The sequence below is a fragment of the Pongo abelii genome, chromosome 2 (assembly GCF_028885655.2).
Source record: "Pongo abelii isolate AG06213 chromosome 2, NHGRI_mPonAbe1-v2.0_pri, whole genome shotgun sequence".
Lineage (NCBI taxonomy): Eukaryota > Metazoa > Chordata > Mammalia > Primates > Hominidae > Pongo > Pongo abelii.
In genome coordinates, this window is record NC_085928.1 from 14,526,311 (window position 1) to 14,552,222 (window position 25,912).

The 25,912-nt window shown below is 41.0% G+C and overlaps 1 protein-coding gene across 4 annotated transcripts in view; it reads left to right on the forward strand.

Annotated features, from left to right (window-relative positions):
- HACD2 (3-hydroxyacyl-CoA dehydratase 2) overlaps window positions 1-25,912 on the forward strand; it is a 90,381-nt gene that overhangs the window by 57,193 nt on the left and 7,276 nt on the right. For all 4 annotated transcript variants that reach the window (XM_054550248.2, NM_001132017.1, XM_063721550.1 and 1 more), the window contains 2 exon segments: window positions 22,043-22,164; window positions 24,025-24,203. In XM_054550248.2, the coding sequence (XP_054406223.1) occupies window positions 22,043-22,164; window positions 24,025-24,203 (301 nt within the window).

Here is a 25,912-nt window from a genome sequence, read left to right on the forward strand (position 1 = left end):
AGGATGCTTGCAAAAATCTTGTAATTAGTGTTTAAGAAAGTAACCTCCTTTATATTTTTTATAATAGCATTGGTTTTTGTTTGATATGTTATAGTTTACAGAGGGCTTTATTAAAGTACGTTATGATCATTCTCTGTTAACAACCATGGGGATAGGTAGCTTGTAGTCTCCATTTAGAGTTTGGAAGCTACAGCAGCAAAATGACTATTGCACACCCAATAAATGGCAGAGTCAGGATTGGATTCTAAATCCAGGGTGTTTCTGCTGCATCAGAGCTGCCACCTTATCACCCTTGAAAAACATGATGACGGCCGGGCACAGTGGCTCACACCTGTGATATCAGCACTTTGGGAGGCTGAGGCAGGAGTTCAACACCAGCTGGGGCAACATAGTGAGACCTCATCTCTACAAAACAAAAAACAAGAAAACCTGACGTAAACATGTTTTTAACTTTTGTTGTGCTGACTTCTGTCACTCCCCTATGGAGTGGAAATGCCTGTGTAAGATCCATAGGTGCTTTTCCTCCTCAACAGTTCCACCATGCCATATTCACATTAGGATATGATTCTCCTGCTAAATCATCTGTACATCAGATGTACACATCAATTGTGGGCCCTAGGTGCTTATCTGCAACACATTGCTTCTCTGTTTTTTTACTGCTCAAGTGCTCTGAGATGACTCCTTCCAATTAGCCTTTCTCCTTAAAAGTTCTAAGACTCTTTCTCAAACTAGGATGTATGGACGAGAATCACTCAGAGGCCTTATTAAAAACGCATATTCCAGGACCCACCTTACACTGGATACAGAATGTCTGGGAGTAAGACCAGGGAATCTGAATCTTTATTAGGCTTCTCAAATAATTTTAAGAATTCCAAGGTTTGAGAAATGATCTAAGATACCTATGTGTTATGCTGTAATTTTTGTGACCTTCCCTTGATTTAATTTACTTTTCTACTTAGTTTACTTGAAGCCTAACCCAATCTCAGCATCTCTTTTCTAACTCCAAGAGCCACTGTTTCATTCTTGAAGAATGAAAACCTTAGAGTTCCCTTAAACTGCTAAGTAAAGATACTGTGGAATTTCTGGTGCTGTGTCCAAAATCCAGCGTCTTTACTGATGACTAGGTAAGAGGAAGCTTGAGGAGCCTGCCTTAAGGCAGAGGAAGATCTGAAATCATTGCACTGAAGAAGCAAGACTGGCTTTGGTTTGTTTTTAAGAGAGAGGCCCAAGGAATCCAGCTGCCTCACACTGGGGTGGAGCTGCTGTGAAGGGTCTGTAGTGGGCACGTGCTTCATGCTGTGGGCCAGCCGTCAGGGAGATCGGTTCAGAGGCCATTCCCACCTGAGGTAACACAGTGCCGACACCTCTTCCTGGGATTCCTCAAAAGTGTCACCTCACCTGGACAGTTTTATTCTTTTCTAGGTAATTAGAACTCAGTATTCTAGAACGTGGAGGTTTAGCACCCAAAATTTAGGTGAAGGGTTGACGAGTTTGGGCTTTAGCATTTACCTTGTGACTTAGGATGAAGCACTTCAACTTGCCGAGTCTTATTTTTCTCATCTGTAAAATAATACTACTAATATCTGACCTGTCTGCTATACTGCCGTTTTTGTGAAGATGAAGTGAGAAGGATATATGAGAAAAAGGTGCCAGTTATCGAGAGAGAACTCAAGGTCTCCAGCATGCAGGTTTTCACTGAGCAGCTTCTGAAACCCTTACAAAGCAGCCAGCGGCTTATGTGCAGAGGAGTGCCACTTCCTTCAGGGAGAGAACACGGTTTTCCTTTCTTCCTCTTTCCCTCTTCTGTTCAACTCTTGTAGAAGCCAAAACACCAGATATATAATGTCCTAATGCCCCTGCTTCCAGACCTGTTTTCGTTGTTGGGGTTTTTCCTCCCTGCTGGGTCCTCGAGCTGGGTCACAGTGTGCTCGTGTTCTTCCTGCCTCTGAGGCCACTTCCCTGGTTGGCGTGTCTCCTGTGGCCGCACGCCTTCTGTGTTATCCCTGATGGCTGTGTTGTGGACTTCCCAGCATGCGCCATCTGTGAACATGGTGTCATGGTGAGGCAGAAAGGCAGCTTCTTACCCCCATCATTCAGATGAGGAGATGAGATGCTGTATCAGGGGCACGTCATTTCTTCCTTGGGCCCCGTGCTTGGACCAAAGCTGTGCCATCCTGTCGTCTAGCCCCAGTGCCCTTTCCACAGTGACACTGCAGCTCAGTTAGCAAAGGCCATTGAGTTATATTCAGTATCCTTTGTCCCCCCTAAAAGCTGAATGTCTAAAATCCTCCACCCTACTCCATCTATTTGGTTACTTTCTATTTTAAATATTCTTGTGGGTGGATTTACATCACCTTCATTTTAAAATAGCACCTCTCTTAAAGGTAAAAAAAAAAAAAAAAAAAAGTCTCCTTATTTGATTGTTAATCAGACACTGTCAAACTTGAGGCAGCTCCTAGACAAATGCAGCAGCACTTAGTGGCATTTCCACTTAAAGATTGTGTTAGTTATCTCATAGCTAGCTGGATCCTTTTGCCATTACCTATATTTAGCATAGATGGTTTTGGCAAAATCAGAATGTCTATTTTTCTCTCAGTGTTTTTCTGCCTGTCCCTTTCCAACATTTTCCTTGTACTGTGTATGAAGATTTTATTTCAAAATATTGAAAAAATATTTAGATCTTTTAGGTTCAGTGTAGATTCACTTCTCTCTCTCTCTCTTTTTTTTTTTTTTTTGTTTGGAGACAGGGTCCCGCTCTGTCATCCTGTCATCACCCAGGCTGGAGTGCAGTGACACAGTCATCTCACTGCAGTCTCAAACTCTTGGGATCAAGCTATTCTCCAGCCTTGGCCTCCTGAGTAGCTGGGACTACAGGTGCACACCACCACACTCAGCTAATTTTTTTATTATTTATTTATTTATTTTTGTAGAGGCACGGTCTGGAACCATTGCCCAGGCTCATTTCCAATTCCTGGCCTCACACAATCCTCCTGCCTCGGCCTCCCAGAGTGCTGGAGTTACAGGCATGAGCCACCACACCGGCCAAGAGGGGGCTCACTTCTGTCATCCCATGTTGCATCTTTCTCCTGTTGTCTTAGTTCCTTTATAGCCCTTGAAAAATTCCACCAGAACTCAGTTGTTGTTTAAAATATAATATCCCCTGATGATAATTTAGTTAGTTACATGTAAAAGAAAGAAAGAGAAAGCAAGCAAGCGTCTTCTTAAACCACAGAATCCAATGTTACCACCACTTTATACAGTACTTTATACAGGACCTCTTTGTCAAGTAATAGTTGGATAGGTTCCAAGCTCAGCAAAGTCAGGAAATTGGTTTCACTTGTCTTTAATGTTAATCTTTTTCTGCTCTGGGCTCACCTCCACTGCACCCTGCACCCTCCTCTCCGTGGTGACTCTGCTCCTGAAAACACCTAGACATGGGAAGCTTCTCAGGGCCTTTTTTTTTTTTTTTGGCTCTCTCACCTCAAGGGCTAAAATCTGCTATACACCATTCCTAGTTGTCAATTCTAACGCAAGAAGGGACGTTTATACCAGAAGTCTGCACAGTTATCTTAATTTGGGGAAATCTCATTCAGGAGAGGAAGGGCCAGGTCCTGACCTAGTAGCCCCAGAGAAGAATGTCCCACTGTCCTGAGGTTCCCCTAGGACTCAGAGCTGTCCCTGCCCTAGCCTACCCCATTCCAGACTGTCCTGGCAGACGCCAGTCCCTTCAGGCTTGAGCACTGATCAACTTCTTCCTCTCCCTCTGCCCCAGGACTTCCAGATTATAGGTTTTTCAGTGCATTTAGCATTTTGGTTAGCCTTGTAAAATACGATACTAACCCCCTCTCATTTAATTTATCTTCTGGATGTATCCATGGGGTCTCCTACATTACTCCTATTTTTGATGGTGAAATTTTTGACAAGCTTGTTGGAACACATTCTCTTCAAGCATAAGATGTGTCTATACTGTTGGGTGGTATCTTAACATATGTATTGATGCTACTTTCCAATAGTGGGAAGCCTGTTTAGAGCTAAATCTGGTTACTTGCAGTTCTGGGATTAACAAAGATGCTTGACTTTTCACTTTAGGAAACTGTCATAGCAAAGGAATGAGAGTGAAGGAAGAAAAAAATCATTACCTTGGGCTTAAAATAGTAGTTCTCCAAATAAGCACACGAGATTTCCAGGCTAGGAGCCTGTGTGGTTTTAGCTTTAGTTATATGTGATCAGCTTAAATTAATGAATAGCACGGGGAAACAAGGCTTTATGTTTAAACTATGTTGTCAAGTTGTGTTATCAGTGGGGAGTCACCAGTAAGTGAATCCTGACATTCAAACCAGCTTTAATCCGTGGCTTCAAAGTGAAATGAATTAAGGTGCTTATTTAGACTGTTTATTCCAAGACAAAAAAGTAACTTTTTAGTACCATACAGTGATGGAAAGATGTTGGTTACCAACATGTTTGCTGTGGGTATTTCCTCTACCCCAGCACTGTCCGATAGAACTTTCTGCATTGCTGGAAATGTTCTGTGTATCTGCATTCTTCAATACAGTAGCTCTTAGCCATATGTGAACACTTGAAATATGGTTAATGTGACTGAGGAATTGAATTTCAGTTTAATTGTATTTTAAATAGCCACATGTGACTAGAAGTTGCACTATTAGACAGTGTAGCTCTGGCTATTCAGTATGACATTATTTACCATTCTCTTGATTTTAGGCAATTCGGTTTTCATATATTTTATCTTATGTGTATGTGAATGACTGTATAATTTTTCTTTTAAAGGAACAAAAGAAAATTTATAAGGTATGTTTGGTATGTTGTATTCCTTAAATTAAGGGGGTTTTTTAGTACTCTAGATTAAATTGTCATAAAAATCCTAATCGCAGGTGTGGGAAATTATGTTGACGGTGTTCTCCTCATGCACTGCACAGGTAGCAGTTGGTTAGATGGTGAGTCAGGAGGCCATACAGGCCTCACCTCTCAGAGGGCTGCAGCTTGGCCTCTGCAATGGATTCACCTGATAAGTTTGCCTTTGTTGGAAACCATTTCATATGCCTTTTCTCTCCTATTTGAGTTAAAATATGCCATAGGTGTACAGTCAGCGTTATTATCCCACTGAGTTTGAAGATTCTCATTTCTCACTGTAAAAGTGAGGTGATTGGCATGCATCGTGAGCATGTTAAACTGTGTCAGCAAAGCCAAGAAAAGTTAGAAACTATTACCTGTAAACTACTTTTAAGCAGATGTGCTCCACGGTACAATAGGTGGCATTTTTAAAGCATTGATTAATATTCATTTGAAAACTTACGGGAGGAGGAACTCTCTCATTACCTGCTTCTTTGCCAAAATGTCAGTCCTTTATGTAGTGTAGCTTTTCAAAATAAATCTATTTTTAAATACTAATAGGGGATATCAGAGAGTTTAATTAAAAATACATAAATATGACAAGAATACCAGTACCTATAACCCTTGATAGTTGTCCTGCACAGTGAATTCAGTCAGGTAACTGATCTCTTTGGGAATCTTAAAGACCATAGAGGAACCTGAAAAAGTTATCCCCCATCACTCCTGTGAAATATCCATACAGTGTATTTCCATTTCTTCAGGGAAGAGAGTTGAGTAACCTTTTTAAACTTACCCATATCAAGAAGCCCTGTAGTCAGACACTCTCACCGCAAACTGAGATGCATCACAGAAAAAATAAAGCATATGACTAAGCTGTCTGCATTTTCCAGAGAGAGGACTCTTTCAAGTCTGGAGTAAAACCCTGGTGTACTTCTGGAATTTGTAAGATGTGCCTTGGTGTACATGTGTGGATTTGTGTGTATGCATGCTAAGGGGATGCTTTGCATTTTAGAGGGGAAGAAAAACTAATTATTAGGCTTGTTACACTAAAGATTTTTAACTTTTGTTTTCTTCAGAAAAATTAATTATTAGGCTTGCCACATTAAAGAGTTTTAGCTTTTGTTTTCTTCAGACCTTAAATGTTTGTTTTTTAGCAGAACAAGTTTTGGCACCTTCTCCCTCTCACTTCCTCTTGCTGTGGCTTTTTTTTTTTTTTTTTTTTTTTTTTTTTTTTTTTTTTAGCTGGCGTCTCACTCTGTCATCCAGGCTGGAGTGCAGTGACGTGATCTCAGCTCACTGCAACCTCCACCTCCCTGGTTCAAGCGATTCTCCTGCCTCAGCCTCCCTAGTAGCTGGGACTTACAGGCACGCACCACAACACCGGGTAATTTTTGTATTTTTTAGTAGAGATGGGGTTTCACCATATTGGCCAGGCTGGTCTTGAACTCCTGACCTTGTGATCTGCCTGCCTCGGCCTCCCAAAGTTGCTGGGATTACAGGCATCAGCCACCACGCCCAGCCTTTGCTCTGGCTTATTGCCAGAATAACCCAAAATGTGAAAATTGTGAATCTCTTTTGCCTTCTGCATTGGTGCTGACTTGTTAGGTCAGGTTTAAAGAATCTTTTGCCAAGGTCATTGCCTTAAAGAAAAGTATGTTCAGAGCCTCAAGTGTAAAAACTAATCAGACTTTTAAATAACACTTTTAAATAACTAAAGTTTTTAAAACTTTAGAGTTTTCAAATATGTTGCAAGACATTTGTGTAGCACTTTACAATCTGTAGCAGAGGCTATCTACTGGCGGCAGAGGTCTGTCCCACAGGATTTTAAAAGAATGTGGAAGAAAAGCATGGTGACTGGAGGGTGCATGTCATTTCACACAAGCAGTCAGTGTGCACCTCTGCTAGAGACTGCCAGGCAGATTCAGTAGTGCAAAATCTAATTTTTTTGAGAAAAGGCAGAAATCTCGATTTTTAAAATGAGAAATCCCCTAATTTTTAAAAACTGGTTCAAATATTTTTAAAGCACTGTACAAGCCCAAACAGAACATCTGTGGTCAGGGACCGTAGGTCACCATTTTGATATTTCTGCTCCAAGAGATGGTGTTCATAGCTTTTTTTCCCCACCTTTTGAAATTTTTGCAATTATTACACTGTCATAGAACAGAAAGAACCATGACATTTCACAAAATACATTGCCAGTTTCGTGTTCTTTTGACATTTCACTTACCTTTCTGTCAGTGGTAAATCTTCTCCCCTCTGGAGTGTTGGGTGGGCACACTGGGATACTGCATTTGGAGATTTGGGGGCGGACTGTGGGATGAGTAGGCCCCAGCTCTTTCCTTGGGGCCACAGTCACCAATTGCTGAGAATATTGTTCTCTGGGCTATCATTGCTGGAGTTAAAGGACTATCACTTCATAGAATATTTAGACCGGATTAGATATATGTGATGAAGGTTGGGATTAAATATGACTCCATTCTGATGCAGTGTCTGTGTTTGAATTGAGTTGAAGGTAATAGTTGCATGAAAGCTTTTCAGTTGGTAACACGCTTTTTGGAGGTGAGCAAATCAAACAGGACTAAGGAAGAATATTGGGAAAGACTAGCAGCTGGTGAGATCCTTAGACATCTCAGAGTTGGTAGATGTATGTTAACCTTCAAGTAGAGGGAGAGATGGCATCTTTTAAACAATACTTAGGCAACAAAAAGCAAAACAAGAACAACAAAAAGCATTTCTTTGTAATTAAGCCTAAGAGACAGCCATCAGGTTGTATGGAGTCTCAGCAGTGACTAGCATAGATAGTAGGATCTCAGTAAATTGAATTTTTCCCTTCATGGAATAATAATGGTAACTGCTAAAATGGCAAGGGCTTTGCTAAGCACTTAATATGTTTTTCTGACCTCTCCAGTTTACAAATGAGGAAGCTGAGGATCAGAGAGGATAAGTCACTTGCTTCAGGACATGCAGCCAGGAAGTCTGGAGATCTGTTTGATTCCAGAGTTGCACTCAATTGGAGTAGAGGCCAGTGGTGGTGAAGCTAGGCTAGTTGAGGTACCGACCATCCTTTCTTCATGTTTTCCAGAAAACAGGCTGAACACATAGGAACCATTAAAGTTGGACTAATGGGAACATTTTAGCATTCTGCATGTCTGGCCTGTCATAAATGCAGACTCGATCATGTATCGCTTGTTGATTGCATGCTTATATATCTTTTCATTGCATGTTCAGAAAAGTTTACTTCGTGACCAAGAGTTGTTTTGATAGGCCAGAACATTTAACTAGGCCATTATTCACATCAAAAAAATAGTTCTAAGTGATTGGTGTTGTAATGGTAAGAACTTTTTAACCAGTTTCCTTTGTCACTGTAGGATTTTTTAAAAAATCTGGCCGGGTATGGTGGCTCACACCTGTAATCCCAGCACTTTGGGAGGCCGAGGTGGGCGGATCACAAGGTCAGAAGATCGAGACCATCCTGGCTAACACGGTGAAACCCCATCTCTACTAAAAATACAAAAAATTAGCCGGGCATGGCGGCGGGCACCTGTAATCCCAGCTACTCGGGAGGCTGAGGCAGGAGAATGGCGTGAACCCGGGAGGCAGAGCTTGCAGTGAGCAGAAGATCGCGCCACTGCACTCCAGCCTGGGTGACAGCGAGACTCCATCTCAAAAAAAAAAAAAAAACTATGTTGCACATTATTCTCTCCTTTAAAGGGGAAGAAATATTAATATTTTTATAACTCACATTTTTCATAAAATAGGAATAGTATTTTGTTTAGCAGGCACTTTATCATGGATTTTTAATAAATTATAAAGGACACTTTATACATAAAATTGTTGTGTGAAAAGACTAATACTAGGCCAGGCGCGGTGGCTCATGCCTGTAATCCCAGCACTCTGGGAAGCCAAGGAGGGCAGATCACTTAAGATCAGGAGTTTGAGACTAGCCTGGGCAACATGGTGAAACCCCGTCTCCACCAAAAAAATATAAAAATTTAGCCGGGCATGGTGGTGCATACCTGTAGTCCCCAGCTACTCCAGAGACTGAGGCAAGATAATCACTTGAACTGGAGAGGCGGAGATTGCAGTGAGCTGACACTGTGCCACTGCACTGCAGCCTGGGTGACAGAGCAAGACTCCGTCTCAAAAAAAAAAAAAAACCCCAACATACTCATCCAAATATCTTTTTTTTTTAAACCACCATGTGTGTATCTATTACTATTACATTTCAGTATCAAGGATGAAATTCGTTTTAGATAAATAACCAAATGACTTATATTTTTGTTCAAAAAAGCTTAATCAAGTTAGAGAAAGGACCGAGATTGTCGTCAGAACTGTCCTGTTCTCGAGCCCAAGCCCTCAGCTGACGGACCAACTGGCACCAGCACTGCAGCCCCTTAGGAGCTGCCCTCCCACCCAAGGCTGTTCCAGCTGAGTCACAGCACATTTGCTGAGACTGCAGTTGGGTTGCCGCCATCTATTATTTCTTCATTCCTGTTCACTCAACAAATATTTATTCAGTATCTTCTGTGCCCCAGGTATTGTGCTAAGCACTAAGTAAGACACATGAGAAAAGGAGAGATGCAGTTGTTGCCCTCACAGGGCTTCCAGCCTAGTATGAGTCAAGCAGAATCCAGCAGACAGCAAACACCATATGGTGGGATAACTGCTAAGGCAGAGGGATGACAGTGCTGTGACCCCTGGGTCATCCCTCAGTTGCCCAGTTGAGGGCTGAGTAGGCTGTTCCGGTTCCTCGGGAGCTGTGCCAGTCTCCCAGGCCCCGTGGTTCCCTTCATGGGGTGGTCTGCGAGTTAACACATACAAAGCACTTAGAACAGTGCCTGGTGCTTAGTAAGTGCTCAATAAATCTTAGCTACGTACTGGGTATAATGTAACCTAATCTTTCCCCAAAAATTTAATGACAAATTTCTGTATAACTGTTTTGAATTCTGTGTCCTGAGGTTTCTAACAGAGATATAATTGGCTTTTCACACAGAACTGAATATGTTCTTTATACATACTAAAATAGTTTCACAGTTAGCTGGTGAAAATTTATGCATAATTACTTTTATCATTCTTAAGGAATAATTAGCCCTGCTAATGGGAACTATCATTATCTTAATCATCATTATTATCCCAATCTAAAGCATTTATTAAGAATTTGATTTTGCCTTATAACTAAGCTAGCCCTTCTTCAAAGCAAGTTTGTGACCTTGCCTTCGGCTTGTTTACAGTCTAAGACAATACTAATGGGGAGGTAGATTGGGGCCAGTGTTCATTCTGCTGTTCCCTCTCAAGTCACCTTCCATTCGTGTACCCTTGTTGATATGTTTTCTTATAAATGTTGTGTCTTTATGGTTATAAAACCCACCTCTTCCAGCAGATCCTGAGGCCTCACACCCAAAATAATATGTTTAGAAAACCAGATAATAGTTATATTTCCTTCTCATTGTATCCCCAGAGTGGTTGCTTAGTATTTAGGTGATTTTTAGAAAATAATTTTTTCTGAAGTAGTTTCAAACTTAGAGAAAAGTTGCAGAGCAGTACAAAGAACTCATATTCTCTTCACTCAGATTCCCCAATTATTGGCATTTTACTTCGTTTGTTTCGTTTCCTACTCTCTGTGTTTTTTGTTTTTTTGAGACAAGTCTCACTCTGGTGCCCCAGGCTGGAGTGCAATGGCGAGATCTTGGCTCACTGCAACCTCTGCCTCCTGGGCTCAAGCGATTCTCCCACCTCAGCCTCCTGAGTTGCTGGGACCACAGGCGCTTGCCACCACGCTCGGCTAATTTTTGTATTTTTTCTAGTGGCAGGGTTTCGCCATGTTGCCCAGGCTGGTCTTGAACTGCTGGGCTCAAGCAATCCGCCCACCTCAGCTTCCCAAAGTGGTGGGATTACAGGCATGAGCCACCATATTCAGCCTCTCTGTGTTTTTATATGCATTATCATTTATTTTTTCTGAACTTTGAGAGCAACCTGTGTGTAACATCCTATCACCCATAAGTACTTGAGTATGTGTTCTAGACACTCCTATGTTACCTGCATAGAACTCTCCAAATTGGGAAATCAGCCTTGATACAACACTACTGTCTAATCCAGTATGCTCCATTCAAATTCCACTAAACGTCCAAACAATGTCTTTTTTCTCCATTCTGGAATGGAGAAAATGATCAGTATCTTTTGCGTTCCAGGTCTTGTGCTGAGCACTGGGATTCATGGGAGAAGGAGACACGCGGTTGCTGTGATGTTCCTGCCACATCTGTGTGATGTTTCTTTGTCAGGTCTCTCCAGACTCCTTCAGTCTGGACGATCTCCTCAGCCTTGCCCTGTCCCTCATGGCCTTGTGCCAGTTTTAAAGAGTACAGGCTGTAAGTTCTCAGCCTAGGTCCATTCAGTGTTCCCTGATAACCAATTCAAGCCATGCCTGCTCTTCTCAGGAGGCACGCCATGACTACCCTTCCCACTCCTGGTGACGTTGACCTCTGTCACTTGCTCCTGTTAGTATCTGCCGGGTTTCTCCACCTCCAGTTCACCTCCTTTTTATTAATTCGTATTTTGTGGGAATAACTCCTGCCTGTGTCAGCCACCTCTGTGATGGTTATCAAATGGCAACTGTCTATTTCTGTCGTTTCTTTTACACATAGGAGTTGGCATTCTATAAGAAATAGCTTTCCCTTTCTCCCATTCATTTATTTTATTTATATCTGTTTGGACTCATGAATTCCTGTATAATTCAATGGGTTATAGTCTATTATTTATTTTGATGCTAAAACTATCTAGGATTTGGCTAGTGGGAGTTCTTCCTCCTGGTCCTCTTAACTTCCTTCCATCATCCATTGAGTATTTCCTTATGATCTGGCAGAAAAAGATTTCCAGATTCATCTTGTACTTCCCCAGCCCCAGCCCTGGAATCAGCCATTTTACCAAAGAGCCCTGCCTGGTTCCTTTTAGTAGAGGATGGTAACTTAGGATCCAGGATCTGGGTAGATGAGGTGCTCACTGCTACTGAGATGTCATTGCTTCTAGACCCTCTCATTAGAGAAAGCTTGGGTACATATACATATACACACATATACACTCACACACATTTACATCTGGAAGTATTTATATAGCTGTGTGTGTATATAAATCATGGGTTCATACTGATCCCTCCAACCACAGTCTAATACCTCAGTGTTCTTTCTAGCATTTTCCCTTCCATGTTTGTTAATACCTCCTCCAACAGCAAGAAGTCCATTTTTCTTAATATATTGATTTTTTTGCTCAGTTTGCCTGTTTGCTCCATGTAACTGGTTTTCCAGCCACACTGGCCATCTCTTCCACCTGTCACCTCTGTCTCTCCTTCACCACCCCCATTCTCAACTGCAGGCCTCTGGTTCATACCTGTGTTAGCCCACCACCTTCCCTCACCTCTCCATGTCCTCACCACCTTGAGTTTTCAGCCACCGTACTGTGTCCTTCACATGGGGAAGGGAAAGAGGTGAGTCTCAGGTGAGTCTTATCCAAAGACATATTTGAGATGATTGGGCTGGTCTCTGGAAAACCAGAAGCTTGCCTAGTGAAGTATTTCATTCTTCCTTTTTTCCTGTTTTCTTTTTTTAATATTTGTATTTATGAGTTTCTTTTCATTTTGAATTGAAATCATATTTTGTATTTCAATTTCTGCTTAGCAGAGATAGAAAAGAGAAACAAGCTTTCGAGATAGATTTTTAGGGGACTTGACAATAAGTTAAATCCAGAAATAAACAGGGCTCATCTTAGTCCATTGGTGCTGCTATTAAGGAACACCTGAGGCTGAATGATTTAAAAAGAAAAGAGGTCTATTTGGTTCATGGTTCTGCAGGCTGTATAAGAAGCATGGCGCCAGCACCTGCATCCGGTGAGGGCCTCATGCTGCTTCCACTCATGGGGGAAGGTGAGGGGATCCAGCCTGTGCAGAGGTCACAAGGCGAAGAGGAGCTAGGGGGTGGCGATGGGCTCTTCACCAGCAGATCAGAAACTAACAGTAAGGACTTACTCACCCTCTCCCCAGGTCCCACCTCCAGCATTGGGGATCAGATTTCAACATGAGGTTTGGAGGGTCAAATACCCTAACCATAGGAGGGCCAAAACAAAAAAGAAATGATGTTAGCAAAACAAGACTCAGGGAAGAAGATTCACATTAACTTTAGGTAATTCATTAGGGTTTGTTTCAAGTTCTCATGTTGTGTTTTAACTTGGGTCAGTTGATGCACAACTAGAAGTCATTTCATGGACATATTAAAGATACCTCTGGGTGCTAGTGACCTGTAGTTTTTTATGCTTTACTCAGTCTTTCTCAGTAAACCTCTTCCACTCAGTCCCTGAAGTCCAAATCCTATTATTCTCTATTCCCTTTTCAGAGGTAGGCAACATTTATTGGAGAACTAATGGCTTTCTTGACACTAAGTAAACATCACATTTACCTTATCTGTTCTCTAGGCTCTTCTTGTGTAGGGTTCCTTCCAATAGTTATTGATTTTGAAAGATAATTGTTACCGCATAACGTGTGTGTGTGTATGTGTGTGTGTGTGTGCACATGCATGTGAGACCCCAAGCCCTAGAAGACAAGTCAGAGCTGTTCAGGTTTAGGAGACATACCTTGGGTTCAAATTCTGTAAACCTCACTGTACTTGTCTGTAAAATGGGGATTCAATGAGGTAATATATGTTAAAAAGTGCTTGGCATATAGTAAGAGCTCAGTAACAATTAGGTATAATTATTTTTACTGCTGTCACCATAAATATTAAAAAGAGATACTAAAAAAATTTTAATGGGCAAAGGATTTGAATATTTTTCCAAAGAAGATATAAAACAGCCAATAAGCACATGAAAAGATGCTCAACATCACAAGTCATTACGGACGTGCAAATCAAAACTACCGTGAGATACCACTTTACACTCATTAGGACAGCTATTATTTAAAAAAAAAAAAAAAAACACAGCAAATGAGCAGTGGAGAAATTGGAACTCTTGTTGCGCACTGTTGGTAGGGATGTAATGTAAAATGGTACAGCCACTGCGGACAACAGTTTGGCAGTTTCTCAAAAAGTTAAACATAAAATTACCATATGGTCCAATAACTCCATTACTAAGAATATACCCAAAAGAACTGAAAGCAAGTACTTAAACTTACTTATACACCAATGTTCATAGCAGCATATTCATAATAGCCAAAAAGATAGGAACAGCCCAAATGTCCATCAACAAATGATAAACAAAATGTAGTATATACCAACAATGACATATTTTTCAGACACAAAAAGGAAGGAAATTCTAATACATACTACCACATAGATGAACCAGACATAGAAATACACATACTAGGCCAGGCACGGTGGCTCATGCCTGTAATCCCAGCACTTTGGGAGGCCAAGGCGGGCAGATCATGTGAGGGTCAGGAGTTCAAGAGCAGCCTGGCCAACATGACAAAATGCTGTCTCCACTAAAAATATAAAAATTAGCTGGGCTTGTTGGTGGGTGGCTGTAATCCCAGCTACTTGGGAGGCTGAGGCAGGAGAATCACTTGAACCCGGGAGGTGGAGGTTTCAGTGAGCCGAGATTGGACCACTGCACTCCTGCCTGGGCAACAGAGTGAGACTCCATCTCAAAAAAATAAAGACATATACTGTATTATTCCACTTATATGAGGCACCTAGAATAAACAAATTCTTAGAGATAGAAAATAGAATAGTGGTTACCTGGGGGCGGTGAGGAGATGTGGAGTGATTGTTTAATGGGTACAGAGTTTCTGTTTGGAATGATGAAATCCTTCTGGAAATGGATAGTGGTAATGGTTGCACAATATGGTGAATGTACTTAATTCCAACAAATTATGCACTTAAAATTGTTAAATGATACATTTTATTTTATATTATCCACACACACAAAGAAATTACTGAGATTTTAAAATGACAGTAAGATGAAAAACCTACCTATACATGTTCTTACAAGGTTTTTTCCCCCTAGTGTCCATTGGTGATAGACATTGACTCCCTTCTCCCCACCTCCCCACACAATCTGTCAAAGAAATGTTGCAGAATAACATTTGTATGCTAAAGAAGTCACAGGGGCCAGGCACGGTGGCTCACCTGTAATCCCAGCACTTTAGGAGGCCGAGGCGGGCGGATCACAAGGTCAGGAGATCGAGACCATCCTGGCTAACACGGTGAAACCCCGTCTCTATTAAAATACAAAAAAATTAGCCAGGCATGGTGGCAGGCACCTGTAGTCCCAGCTACTCGGGAGGCTGAGGCAGGAGAATGGCATGAACCCAGGAAGCGGAGCTTGCAGTGAGCTGAGATCACGCCACTGAACTCCAGCCTGGGCAACAGAGCGAGACTCCATCTCAAAAAAAAAAAGTCACAGGAAGGGGAAGATTGGAGGGGTTAAATGAATCTATAACAGAGGTTGGCCTATAGGCCAAATCTAGCCTGCAATTTATAATAGTTTTTACTTTTTTTGTTGGTTGGTGGGGTTTGTTTTGTTTTTTAGAAACAGGGTCTTGCTTATTGCCCAGGCTGGAGTGCAGCGGTGCAATCACAGCTCACTGCAGCCTTAACTTTCCGGGCTCAGGTGATTCTGAGTAGCTGAGACTATAGGCACATGCCACCATGCCCAGCTAATAGTTTTTGCGTTTTTTAAAGGGTTTAAAAAACAATGATGAATATATTACAACAGCCACATGTGGTACAAACCCTAAATTATTTACTAACTAGCCTTGTACAGAAGAAGTTTGCCAACACCTAGTCTAGAGCATTGCTATGGACTGAATTGTGTCTCCTCTCACAAAAGATTCATACCTTGAAGCCCTAACCCCCAATGCAATGGTATTTGGCAATGGGACCTTTGGGAAATAAGTTTAGATGAGGTCATGAGGAGGTGGAGCCCTCATGATGGGATTAGCACCCTTATGAAAAAAGATACCATGTGAAGGAGGGCACATCTAGAAGGTGGCCGTCTGCAAGTCAGGAAAAGACCCCTCACCAGAAACCAATCATGCTGCCATCCTGATCTCAGACTTCCAGCCTCCATAACTGTGAGAAAATACTTTTCTCTTGTTTAAGCCCCCCAGTCTGTGGTATTCTGTTATGGCAGCCTGAGCAGACTAAGACAAACGTACAGTTTTTCCAATAGCAAAGCCTAGTCCTACCCTCTTAGATTTTACCAAATCTCTTCACAAATGAAAGGGGTTTTAAGAAGAGGAAAGAATGCTTGCTGTAAAGCTTGGTCAGGGAATTTCTTTGAAATAACCAGCGCAGTAAGCAGTGGGTTCCAAAATGCTAAGAAGAATATGGTTTCTACAATAGTGGTTTTCTTATGTGGCACCATCTGTTTTTCTTTGACTGTAATAAAAATGACAGCTTTTCATGTACTGATACTCCCTGCGCCTTTTAAAGTCAAACATATGATGCTATTTGTGTGTAAAGGTTTTTCTCTTGCACCCATTTGTTTCTCCAGCTTGAATTTCTATGTAAACTCCCTTGGCTAAATTACACAAGCCGCCTACACCCAGCCGCCTCCTCCCTCGCTTTAGAGCAGGGGGTGGAAACCTTCCGTCTGCAGCGTGGAGTATCCAATACACAGCTCACTGTGCCAGGCAAAGAAAGATTCCCTAACAGGAAGGGCTTCATAGTACCCGCTCCCCTATTTGTGCCCATAGTTCTGAATATGCATCTTTGAAACATGGCTTTATGGCATTTTTGGCAACCTATCCTAAACCTGGCTTTTGTCTCCCTCTTCCCCTTAGTAATCCTTGGTAAATCTTCATCATCTCCCTTCTCCCTTTTTGCCCTAAATGCCCCTTTTCTCTTAAAAGGCGATAATACGTATTTAAAGCAAACTCCTTTTTTTTTCTTTTTTTAAGAGAGGGGGGGTCTCACTATGTTGCACAGGCTGGTCTCGAACTCCTGGCCTTAAGCTGTCCTCTCACCTCAGCCTCCCAGATACTTTTTTATTAAATAACTTTACAGAAGTATAATTTACAAAATTCAGCCATGTTAAGTGTATAATTAAATGGTTTTTAGTAAATGTACCAAGCTGTGCAACCATCACCATAATCTAACTTTAGAACATTTCCATCACCCCAATATGATCCCTCATGCCCTTTTTAAAAATTTTTTTTATTTTTTAAAATTTTTGTGGGTACATAGTAGGTATCTGTATTTATGGGGTGCATGAGATGTTTTGATATAGGGATGCAATGTGAAATAAGCACATCATGGAGACCTTATGCCCTTTTATAATTAGTTCCGACTCCTGGCCCCTGGCAACCACTATTGTACTTTCTGTCTCTAGATTTGCCTTTTCTGGATATTTCATATAAATGGAATCATATAATGTATGATGATTTGCTTTTGGCTTCTTTCATTCAACATGATGTTTTAGAGGCTTGTCTGTGTTGTAGCATGTGTCAATATTTCTTACCTTTATGTTGCTGAATAGTATTCCACTGTACAGGTATATATATATATCACTTGTCGTTTATCCATTCACCAGTTGATGGATATTTGGGTTGTTTTCACTTTTCAATTATGACTAATACTCTATGAACATTTGCATTAAAATCTTGAGCAGACTTATTAAATCTCCTTTTTTCTTCTTTTAAGAGACAGGGTCTTGCTCGTCACCCAGGCTGGAGTGCAGTGGCACCATCATAGCTCACTTTAACGTCAAATTCCTGGGCTCAAGCAATCCTTCCACCTCACCTCCCAAGTAGGTGGGACCACAGGGGTGCACCACCACCCTGGCTACTTTTTAATTTTATTGTAGAAACGGAGTCTCACTATGCTGCCCAGGCTGATCTCAGCTCCTGGCCTCAAGTGATCCTCCTGCCTCAGCCTCCCAAAACACTGGGATTATAGGCAGGAGCCACTCAGTCATGAGCCTCTTATTGTTGATAATTAATAAAATCATATGTTTATATGTTTCTAGTTATAAATTCAAAAAGCAGCTGAGTAGAACTTCTTATAATCCAAATCCGTTGCCCCTCCTGAGCTAAATTAGCTTTTCTTAATTCTCTGAGGCTATTGATGAGTCACTGGCACTTAATAGAAAGGAGGCTCCCCACTTACTATAAAAATGTTCCCAATTGTTGCTTTCAAAATAGAAAAGTGGCCAGGCGTAGTGGCTCACACTTGTAATCCCAGCATTTTGGGAGGCCGAGGAGGGAGGATCACTTGAGTCTAGGAGTTCAAGACCAGCCTGGGCAACACAGTGAAACCCCATTTCTACAAAAAATAAGAAAAAAAAATTAGCTGGGTGTGGTGGCACACACCTGTAGTCCCAGCTACTCTTGAGACTGAGGTGGGAGGATCAGTCCTGAGGAGGCTGTCCTGGGAGGTTGAAGGTTGAAGCTGTGGTGAGCTGTGATTGTGCTACTGCCTTTCAGCCTGGGTAACAGAATGAGACCCAGTCTCAAGAAAAAAAAAATGGGGAGGAAAAGAAAAATATAAGCTATCATCCAATTTAAGGGGCATTGATTCCACACATCCCTGTGTCCAGACCTGTGTCAGGACTGAGGAAGCCAAATGATGAGACCTGGGCCCTTGAAGACCTTGCCATCAAGCAGGGAGTAATTGCCAGAGAACTGTTCACATTTCACATGCTCAGCGGTCAGTAATGATGACAGGAGAGCATGTCAGTTATTCTCTCCTCTCTGGCCTTTTGGATGAAGGAAAAAATTATTTTTAAGAAGCATTATCAAAGCCTCTACCCATTTTTTTCACCAACTAGAATAATTTCAGCTCATGCAAGGAAGTCAGTATTAGCCAGCGTTTCACACCTTGCCTGTGGAGGGATCATGGCACACATCTTTCCAAAGAACAGCAGCAACCCTGGCTGCCCCAGGCCAGCTCAGCCCCCTGTCCTTGGTAGGACCTTCCTGGGCAGTCCTGGTTTGGATATGTCCAGGGCCTACAAGCACACAACTTTGTGTGGTGGCCTATGTGATTAGTCACCTGGTTTGTTACTCAGTTTTTCTTAGGTTGAACCCAGCATTTTACTCCCTGCCAGTTTTACCAGTCTCATGTCCATATGCCTCTTGCTGATGGTATCCTTTTACATATTTTAAAGTACTTACCCTCTCTTTCCTTTTCCAAAGTCAGCCCTGCTAGTTGAAGAGTTCTTCTAGCAGACTCTTCCCTAAATGGGGTCTCATCTATTTACAGTGTAGTAATTGGGATAAGACTGTTAATGTGGCTGAATCCTGGAGTGTTGTTTGTTTGAACAGCCACCTCACACCGTGTTGGCTCCTGTGAGGCTTATGGTTCACCAAAAACTCCAGATCTCTTGATTTCATGAGGTGGGTCTTCTCCATTCTGATCTGGAGTCATTTTGTTGTTGCTAAGTCATGTAATTACATTTAGACTTATTAAATTTATGTTACTGTGGGTTGTTTGGGGGTTTTTTCATTTATTTTTTGTGGTAAAATACATACAACATTTACCATTTTACCACTTCTAAGTGTATAGTTCAGTTGCATAAATACTGTCCCATTGTTGTGCAACCGTCATCACCATCCATCTCCAGAACTTTTTTAATCCTCCAAACTGGAACTCCATACCAATTAAACAATAATTCTCTATTTCTCATCTTCCCAGCTGCTGGCAACCTTCTGTCTCTACTCTTTGTCTCTGCCTCACCCTAGGTACCACATATGAGTAGAATCACACAGTATTCACCTTTTTGTGACTGGCTTATTTTACTTAGCATGATGTCTTAAGGTTCATCTATGTTGTAGCATGTGTAAGAATTTCCTCCCTTTTAAGGCTGAATAATACTCCACTGTATGTATATAATAATATCCCACTGTATGTATAGACCACATCTTGTTTATCCATCCATCAGTACACACCTGGGTTTCTTTGCCTTTTGACTGCTGTCAATAATGCTGCTATAAACATGAGTGTACAAATATCTCTTCGAGTCTCATTGATCATACTGGTTTTAACTTATGCATTACATTTGTCCATTTTGTGTTATTGGTTGTATAATTATCTATAAATCACATAAGGTCAATCTCTTTATCCAAATCCCTTCTTGATAACAATGTTGCATTTCCTATTGATTGGGAGAAATCATTTTGCACAAAATGGTCATTTCCTGCATCCCTAGTCTTTTTTAAAAGACTTATGCCATCGTCTTCACAGCTGGACTCGGGGAACAGACTGCTTTCATACTTAGCCTGAGTCTGAGTTTGTCATAGTTCTTTTGGCTAAGGTCTAACTTGGGGATGGATGGGAGGTGAATAATAACCAACCTCTAGGCTGGGTCATAGCAGGAGGTTTTGGGCGGTTTCAGGTTTTGTTTGTTTTTTACCTATTTGAAGGTCACTAAGACTGCACAGAAGCTATCAGGCACCATAAAGAAGGGAACTGAGTCTCAGAGTAACCCAATTAGGACTGAATTCATTTGCTCCGCAATTATTTATTGAGCTCTTACTTGTGAAAAGCACAAAGTGTTTTTGGAAAACAGAAGATGAATAAAACACGTTCCCTGCTTTCAAGATGTTTACAGTACAAAATATTAGAGGAACTTCCTATTATAACCCAGAGCTCTTTAGGCAAAGCTTCCACTCATAGCTGGAAAAACATATCTCCTTAAGATAAGGAGGATTATAAAATACATCAAAAAGCAAAGTGTGCTTTTATATTTATATTATATTTTGTTATAGATGGATTCAAGTAAGGATTTGGAGACAGACTGAAAAAGCTCACCATGAAAGCTTTAGAGATGGTTAGCTTTTGCTTTACTTTGGCTAATATGAGAGCACCAGGAAAACAGAAAGTACTCTTGCTCTTGACAGTATAAAATTCTTATTATTTTTAGAGAATAGTAACTGCATTTATGAAATTCTTTGTCAGAGCAATTTTGTTAATAGATATGTAAATGACTACTTATTTCATTGTGTAGGTGGATCGCTCCATGTACACTTTCTGAGGAAGAATATAAGTGCTAAAAACTATTAACATTGCAAATGGAAAGAAGCAAAAGTTAAGGCTAGAATGCCATTCCCTTGCTGTATTAGGTATTAGGAGTGGGACAGAAAGTCCATCTTGTCATCAAGATTGTTCGGTTTATGGGGTGGGATTTCTTATTTACGTCCGACTCTTGAACTGTTTTGTTTTGTTTTGTTTTGTTGATGCATGGAAACTAATATGAATTGGGGTGCAAGGGTATTTCTTGCTGATTTTCAAGCACAAAAGGTCATTACAAACCCAGCTGGGAAGGGATTGGGGGAGGTGCTGAAAGCTAAAGCCACGGCAGTAAATTTTCAACACAAGAGAATACCTCCTAAAAATCACCTAGGGGCTCTTTTAAACCTTTATTATTTTTTTCAGCATAAAAACAACTTCAGAGGAGGCTGGGGATTTCAAAGCTCTCTGGCTCTAACTGCCTCCTGGGAACAGCATGGAAGCTTCCCTAATCATGGAGGAGTTAATGCAGGCCTCCTTTGGGGGAGGAAGTCTCTAATGGGAGGAAATAAATGGGCTCTTGCCTTGCAGATGGTCCCGAGCCCTCCCCGCACTGGAATTCTTCTTGCTCTGTGAGCTAGCCTCATCTTCAGTTGTGCTTTTTTTGTTTTGTTTTGTTTTTTTTGAGGCAGTCTCACTCTGTCACCCAGGCTGGGGTGCAGTGGCGCTATCTCAGCTCACTGCAACCTCCACCTCCCTGGTTCAAGCGACTCTCCTGCCTCAGCCTCCTGAGTAACTGGGATTACAGGCATGCGCCACCACACTTGGCTAATTTTTTGTATTTTTAGTAGAAACAGGGTGTCACCATGTTGGCCAGGCTGGTCTCAAACTCCTGACCTCATGTGATCCACCCACCTCAGCCTCCCAAAGTGCTGGGATTACAGGCATGACCGCTGACATCAGTCCACATTCTCCGCATGAGGCTGGCAAAACTGCAAATCTCCACCCCTCGTGTTTGTTACCCCCACCCTGCTGCTCTCGCTTCTGGTGACTGAGGCCCTTCGCACTTGGCCCTCATCTCTGGGATGTACACAGCTGTCATCCTAGGCCCCAGCTCCACATGTAAGCTCTTTCTGCTGTACAGGGGTCCTGAGGATAGAGACCAGCGGCTGTGCCAACTCACTCCCTGGCTGTGCTGGGTGCTGCACACTGTCTTCATTAACGTTGTCTGTGTGCTTTTTTTCTTTGTTTTCCTCTTCCTTCAGGTACAGAGTGAAGACAGTGTCCTCCTGTTTGTTATTGCCTGGACGATCACGGAAATCATCCGTTACTCCTTTTATACATTCAGTCTATTAAACCATCTGCCTTACCTCATCAAATGGGCCAGGTAAAAAAGCACATTTCAAAAGGCTCACTTTTGAAATGATCTGTCATTGCATTTGCCCTTTATTGCCTAAATATTGCCTCCAAGTTTCTAAAAATAAAATTGAGACAGGGGTTGGGTAGAAATCTTGTCTGTAGATTTCATCAGAATAGGAGTCTGTACTTAACTTTGACTAACGGAAATACTGTTTTAAGGTTTTTATATTTTACTTAAATTATTTTAATTGGGATCAGTTCTTTTCAATTAAATTAATGCAGCATTTTCTTTTTTAAGAAAATTTCATCACCAAGTAGCAGTCAATACAGATTTGCCATAACATCCCTTTTTTGTCCACATCATCACATTTTACTGATGAGCTTCTGCCATTGTGATGGGTTTTTTTGGACCAAGTCCTATTCTCCTAGACTCAATTTTGCCAAGAAGTTGTGACTCTTAAATTAATTTTTAGGTAATGACAAACATTACATGGCAGTTTTAGCTTATCACTTTTATTTTGCTTTGATTGTTTTTACAAGTAATGATGACTTTGGTAAAAGGCTAGTAGTTCATCTGCTTACTTTAATGAGTCCATGAGACAGTTGTAGTCAGTTTTCTGAGCTGGGAAGGACTTTGAGGGAGAGTGACAAAGCAGAAGGATCCAAGTTGTCCCTGGAGCTGAAATGCCTTATTTGGTGGAAGGAAAGCAGTGGTTCCTAGACTGTTTATGAGTTCCGTAATTAAATTAGGGAAATAATCTGATTGTTTCCAACATTTCAAGTATGGGAACTCCGTTATTTTATTATTTTTCTCATTTGCAATGAACATTTTTATTAGGAAAGGGGAAGAATGGGAAACATAGCAGTTACTAACCAACCTGGACAGCCACTGTGAAAGCTTTTTACCCTGGTTGTTAGGGAAGTCTGTTGACCAAGCCCTGATTTTACTGTTGGAGAAAGATTCTTTCGTCCACTGTTCTCCATGGCCTCTGAAAGATTTTTTTCCACCATCCTACTTAGTGTGGCTAAAATTGGCAGTGGGGAATATGTCTTCCCTTCCACTTCAGAGATTTTCATCACAATTCCTGTGCCCAGAAGTTTGTAGTCCATTGCACATTGTGAGCCACAAACAGCCAAAGGCTGTTTAAAGTCTGAGCTGATGATTCCTTTAGCAATACTTACAGTGGCTTACAGTTCCATGGGGCAGTGACTGCTCTCTGAATTCTTTGTGGAATATGGAGAACTGCTTTTTAAAGAGAAAAAAATTATGCAGATTCCCCTCCCATGTGACGATAATTGTAATTGTGGGGTGTTTTGATTGGAAAATTACATAGTAACCAAAAGCTATTATGAATTTTAAATTTTTTTAATTGCATATATTTGATTTTTCACAATAGCATGTACAAACATTTGAAAAATAGTAGCAGTATACAGATGCTTGTGCTATTTTTTTTGTTGTTCAGTCTTTGTGTGTGGTGTGGAATTCCTAGACCACATGTTCCAACACCTCCGCCACTACCACCCCAACCCCATCCCAAGACCCACAGGGCAGGACCCTTCAGTATAAACCATGACTCAGTTCCCCTACTTTACCAGCATTTGGCATCACTTTAGTTATTTTAGAGCATAATTTTGAAGAGTTGTTTATTTTGTCAGACCAAATTTTGAGGCTGCCTGAACAGCCTTTATTTTGTCGTTAGAACGTATACCTGCTGTAGGCTGGTTTCAAAAACTGGCTTGTAAAACCTGAATTTGAATAGCAGGTAAACAGGAAAATGTATAAACAATCATTTTCTAAAAGACCAGTACTGATTAGAAGGGTGGGAAGTGCAGCTTCCTCCTAAAGCTGACTTTGAGCCTCAGTAATGAATATTTTGTTTCGTTTTAGGTACACACTTTTCATTGTGCTGTACCCAATGGGAGTGTCAGGAGAACTGCTCACAATATATGCAGCTCTGCCCTTTGTCAGACAAGCTGGCCTATATTCCATCAGTTTACCCAACAAATACAATTTCTCTTTTGACTACTATGCATTCCTGATTCTAATAATGATCTCCTACATTCCAAGTAAGTAAACAGTTATGTGTATATTTAATTATGTTTTAAAATTTGGCTCTACAATAACTAGAGTTAAATATCTTTGACTGTTTTTGCACTATATCCAAGTAAATGTAAATCTCATTTATTGGGAATTCTTGGTTTTTATTGAATGCTGACTATCAAAAGGAATTTTTTCCAGTAGTAATTGAATAAAGATGAACCCTTCTCAATACAGTTGCCAAAGTGCAGCCCTTCTCAGCGTGTAGGTTTGAAACTGAATACCAGGCTAGGTTAAGTATATATTGGGGAAAGTACTGAATGTAAAACAAAAAAGCCATTAAAGGCCTTACCTTGATTGTAGTTTTCTGTGTAACAAGAACTGCTTGTTACGGTATTTGAAAAACATGATAAAAAGATTTTTGCATTGGTTACTATATCGAAATAGACATTTAACTTCATTTTGAAGGGATTGGTAGTTAACTAGAAACATAACAAAATAATAATAGATTTTTTTTTTCTAAATTTTTCATTTTCTTGTTGAGCACTGATTGGGATACAGTGTTCTCTTCAAGATGGTTTCCAATTATTTTAATAGTACTGCTGAAGATTTAAGTATATGGATAATCAAATGTGCCTATCAGTGTATTCAGTGACAGAGAAAAAGACATGTTTGATGTCTCTGTGAAGTGAGCCCTACTTTCTGAGGATGAGGAGTTTAGTCCTTTGCTGGAATTCTGATGTTCAATTATAAATCCTATGATTGATTTCTACATACCAAAAGATCTTCTTATAACCAAGGACATACAATGTTAGTGGTTCTTCTCATTTTGCTATTTCTATAACCATTGTAACTCTGAATCTTATTTTAATCTAGAAAAGGTACTGTATTCTTCCCTAAACCCCAGGTTAAATTCAAACAGGGTTTGACTTCTCTTCATTCCACGGCATCATCAGAATGAATCACCCTAACAAAGCGACATGTGTCCCTCTGTGGAAAATTGCATTTCATGCATTGTGAGAAAAAAACTACATCCAGATTTCATGTGAGTGTTTATCTTGCAGAAATTCTTGGATGCAGTTCTGCTTCATGATTCATTTTCCACTCTTTATTCATGATTGAGTCCTCCTCTCTAGTGCTGGAATCATAGCGACCAGCGGCCATCTCTTTTCAAATGTAAAAAGTAGTTGATTTTCAAACAGATGATAAATGTGAAATCATCCAAACTTTTAAGTAATAAAAATTAACTAATAGTTTTTCACCTAATTTTGTTTTTTTTTTTTTTTTAGAGTTTCATTTTCCAGTCTCTAGAGTAACAGTTCACAGTTGCAGTTTTACCACACCCAGAGTAACTAACACGTATTATCCCAGTGGGCACCACAGGCTTTATTTGAATTCACCATAGTCAAATGAATAGGAGATATGTACCATACTGGGTGACTGGGAAAGGGGCAGGAAGGTTTTTATGAAATCAGATCCATAACAAGCTGCTTCCACACTGACAAAAATCTAGGGGTTCCTACCTGAGAGTTCTTGCAAGACTTCCAACCTCTCTAGGAAGCAGGGCTTCCTTCCAGGAACCACTCCCCAGGGCAGCCTCCATCTGTCTCTTTGTGCATGTTTGTCTCTTTGTGCTCTGGTAGCCAACCAGTGCTGAGCTTTGCCTCTTCCTTCTGAGCTCTTGGTGTAGTGACAGTGCCTGGGTACCACAGGCAGCCTCCATGACGATAGCATTCCT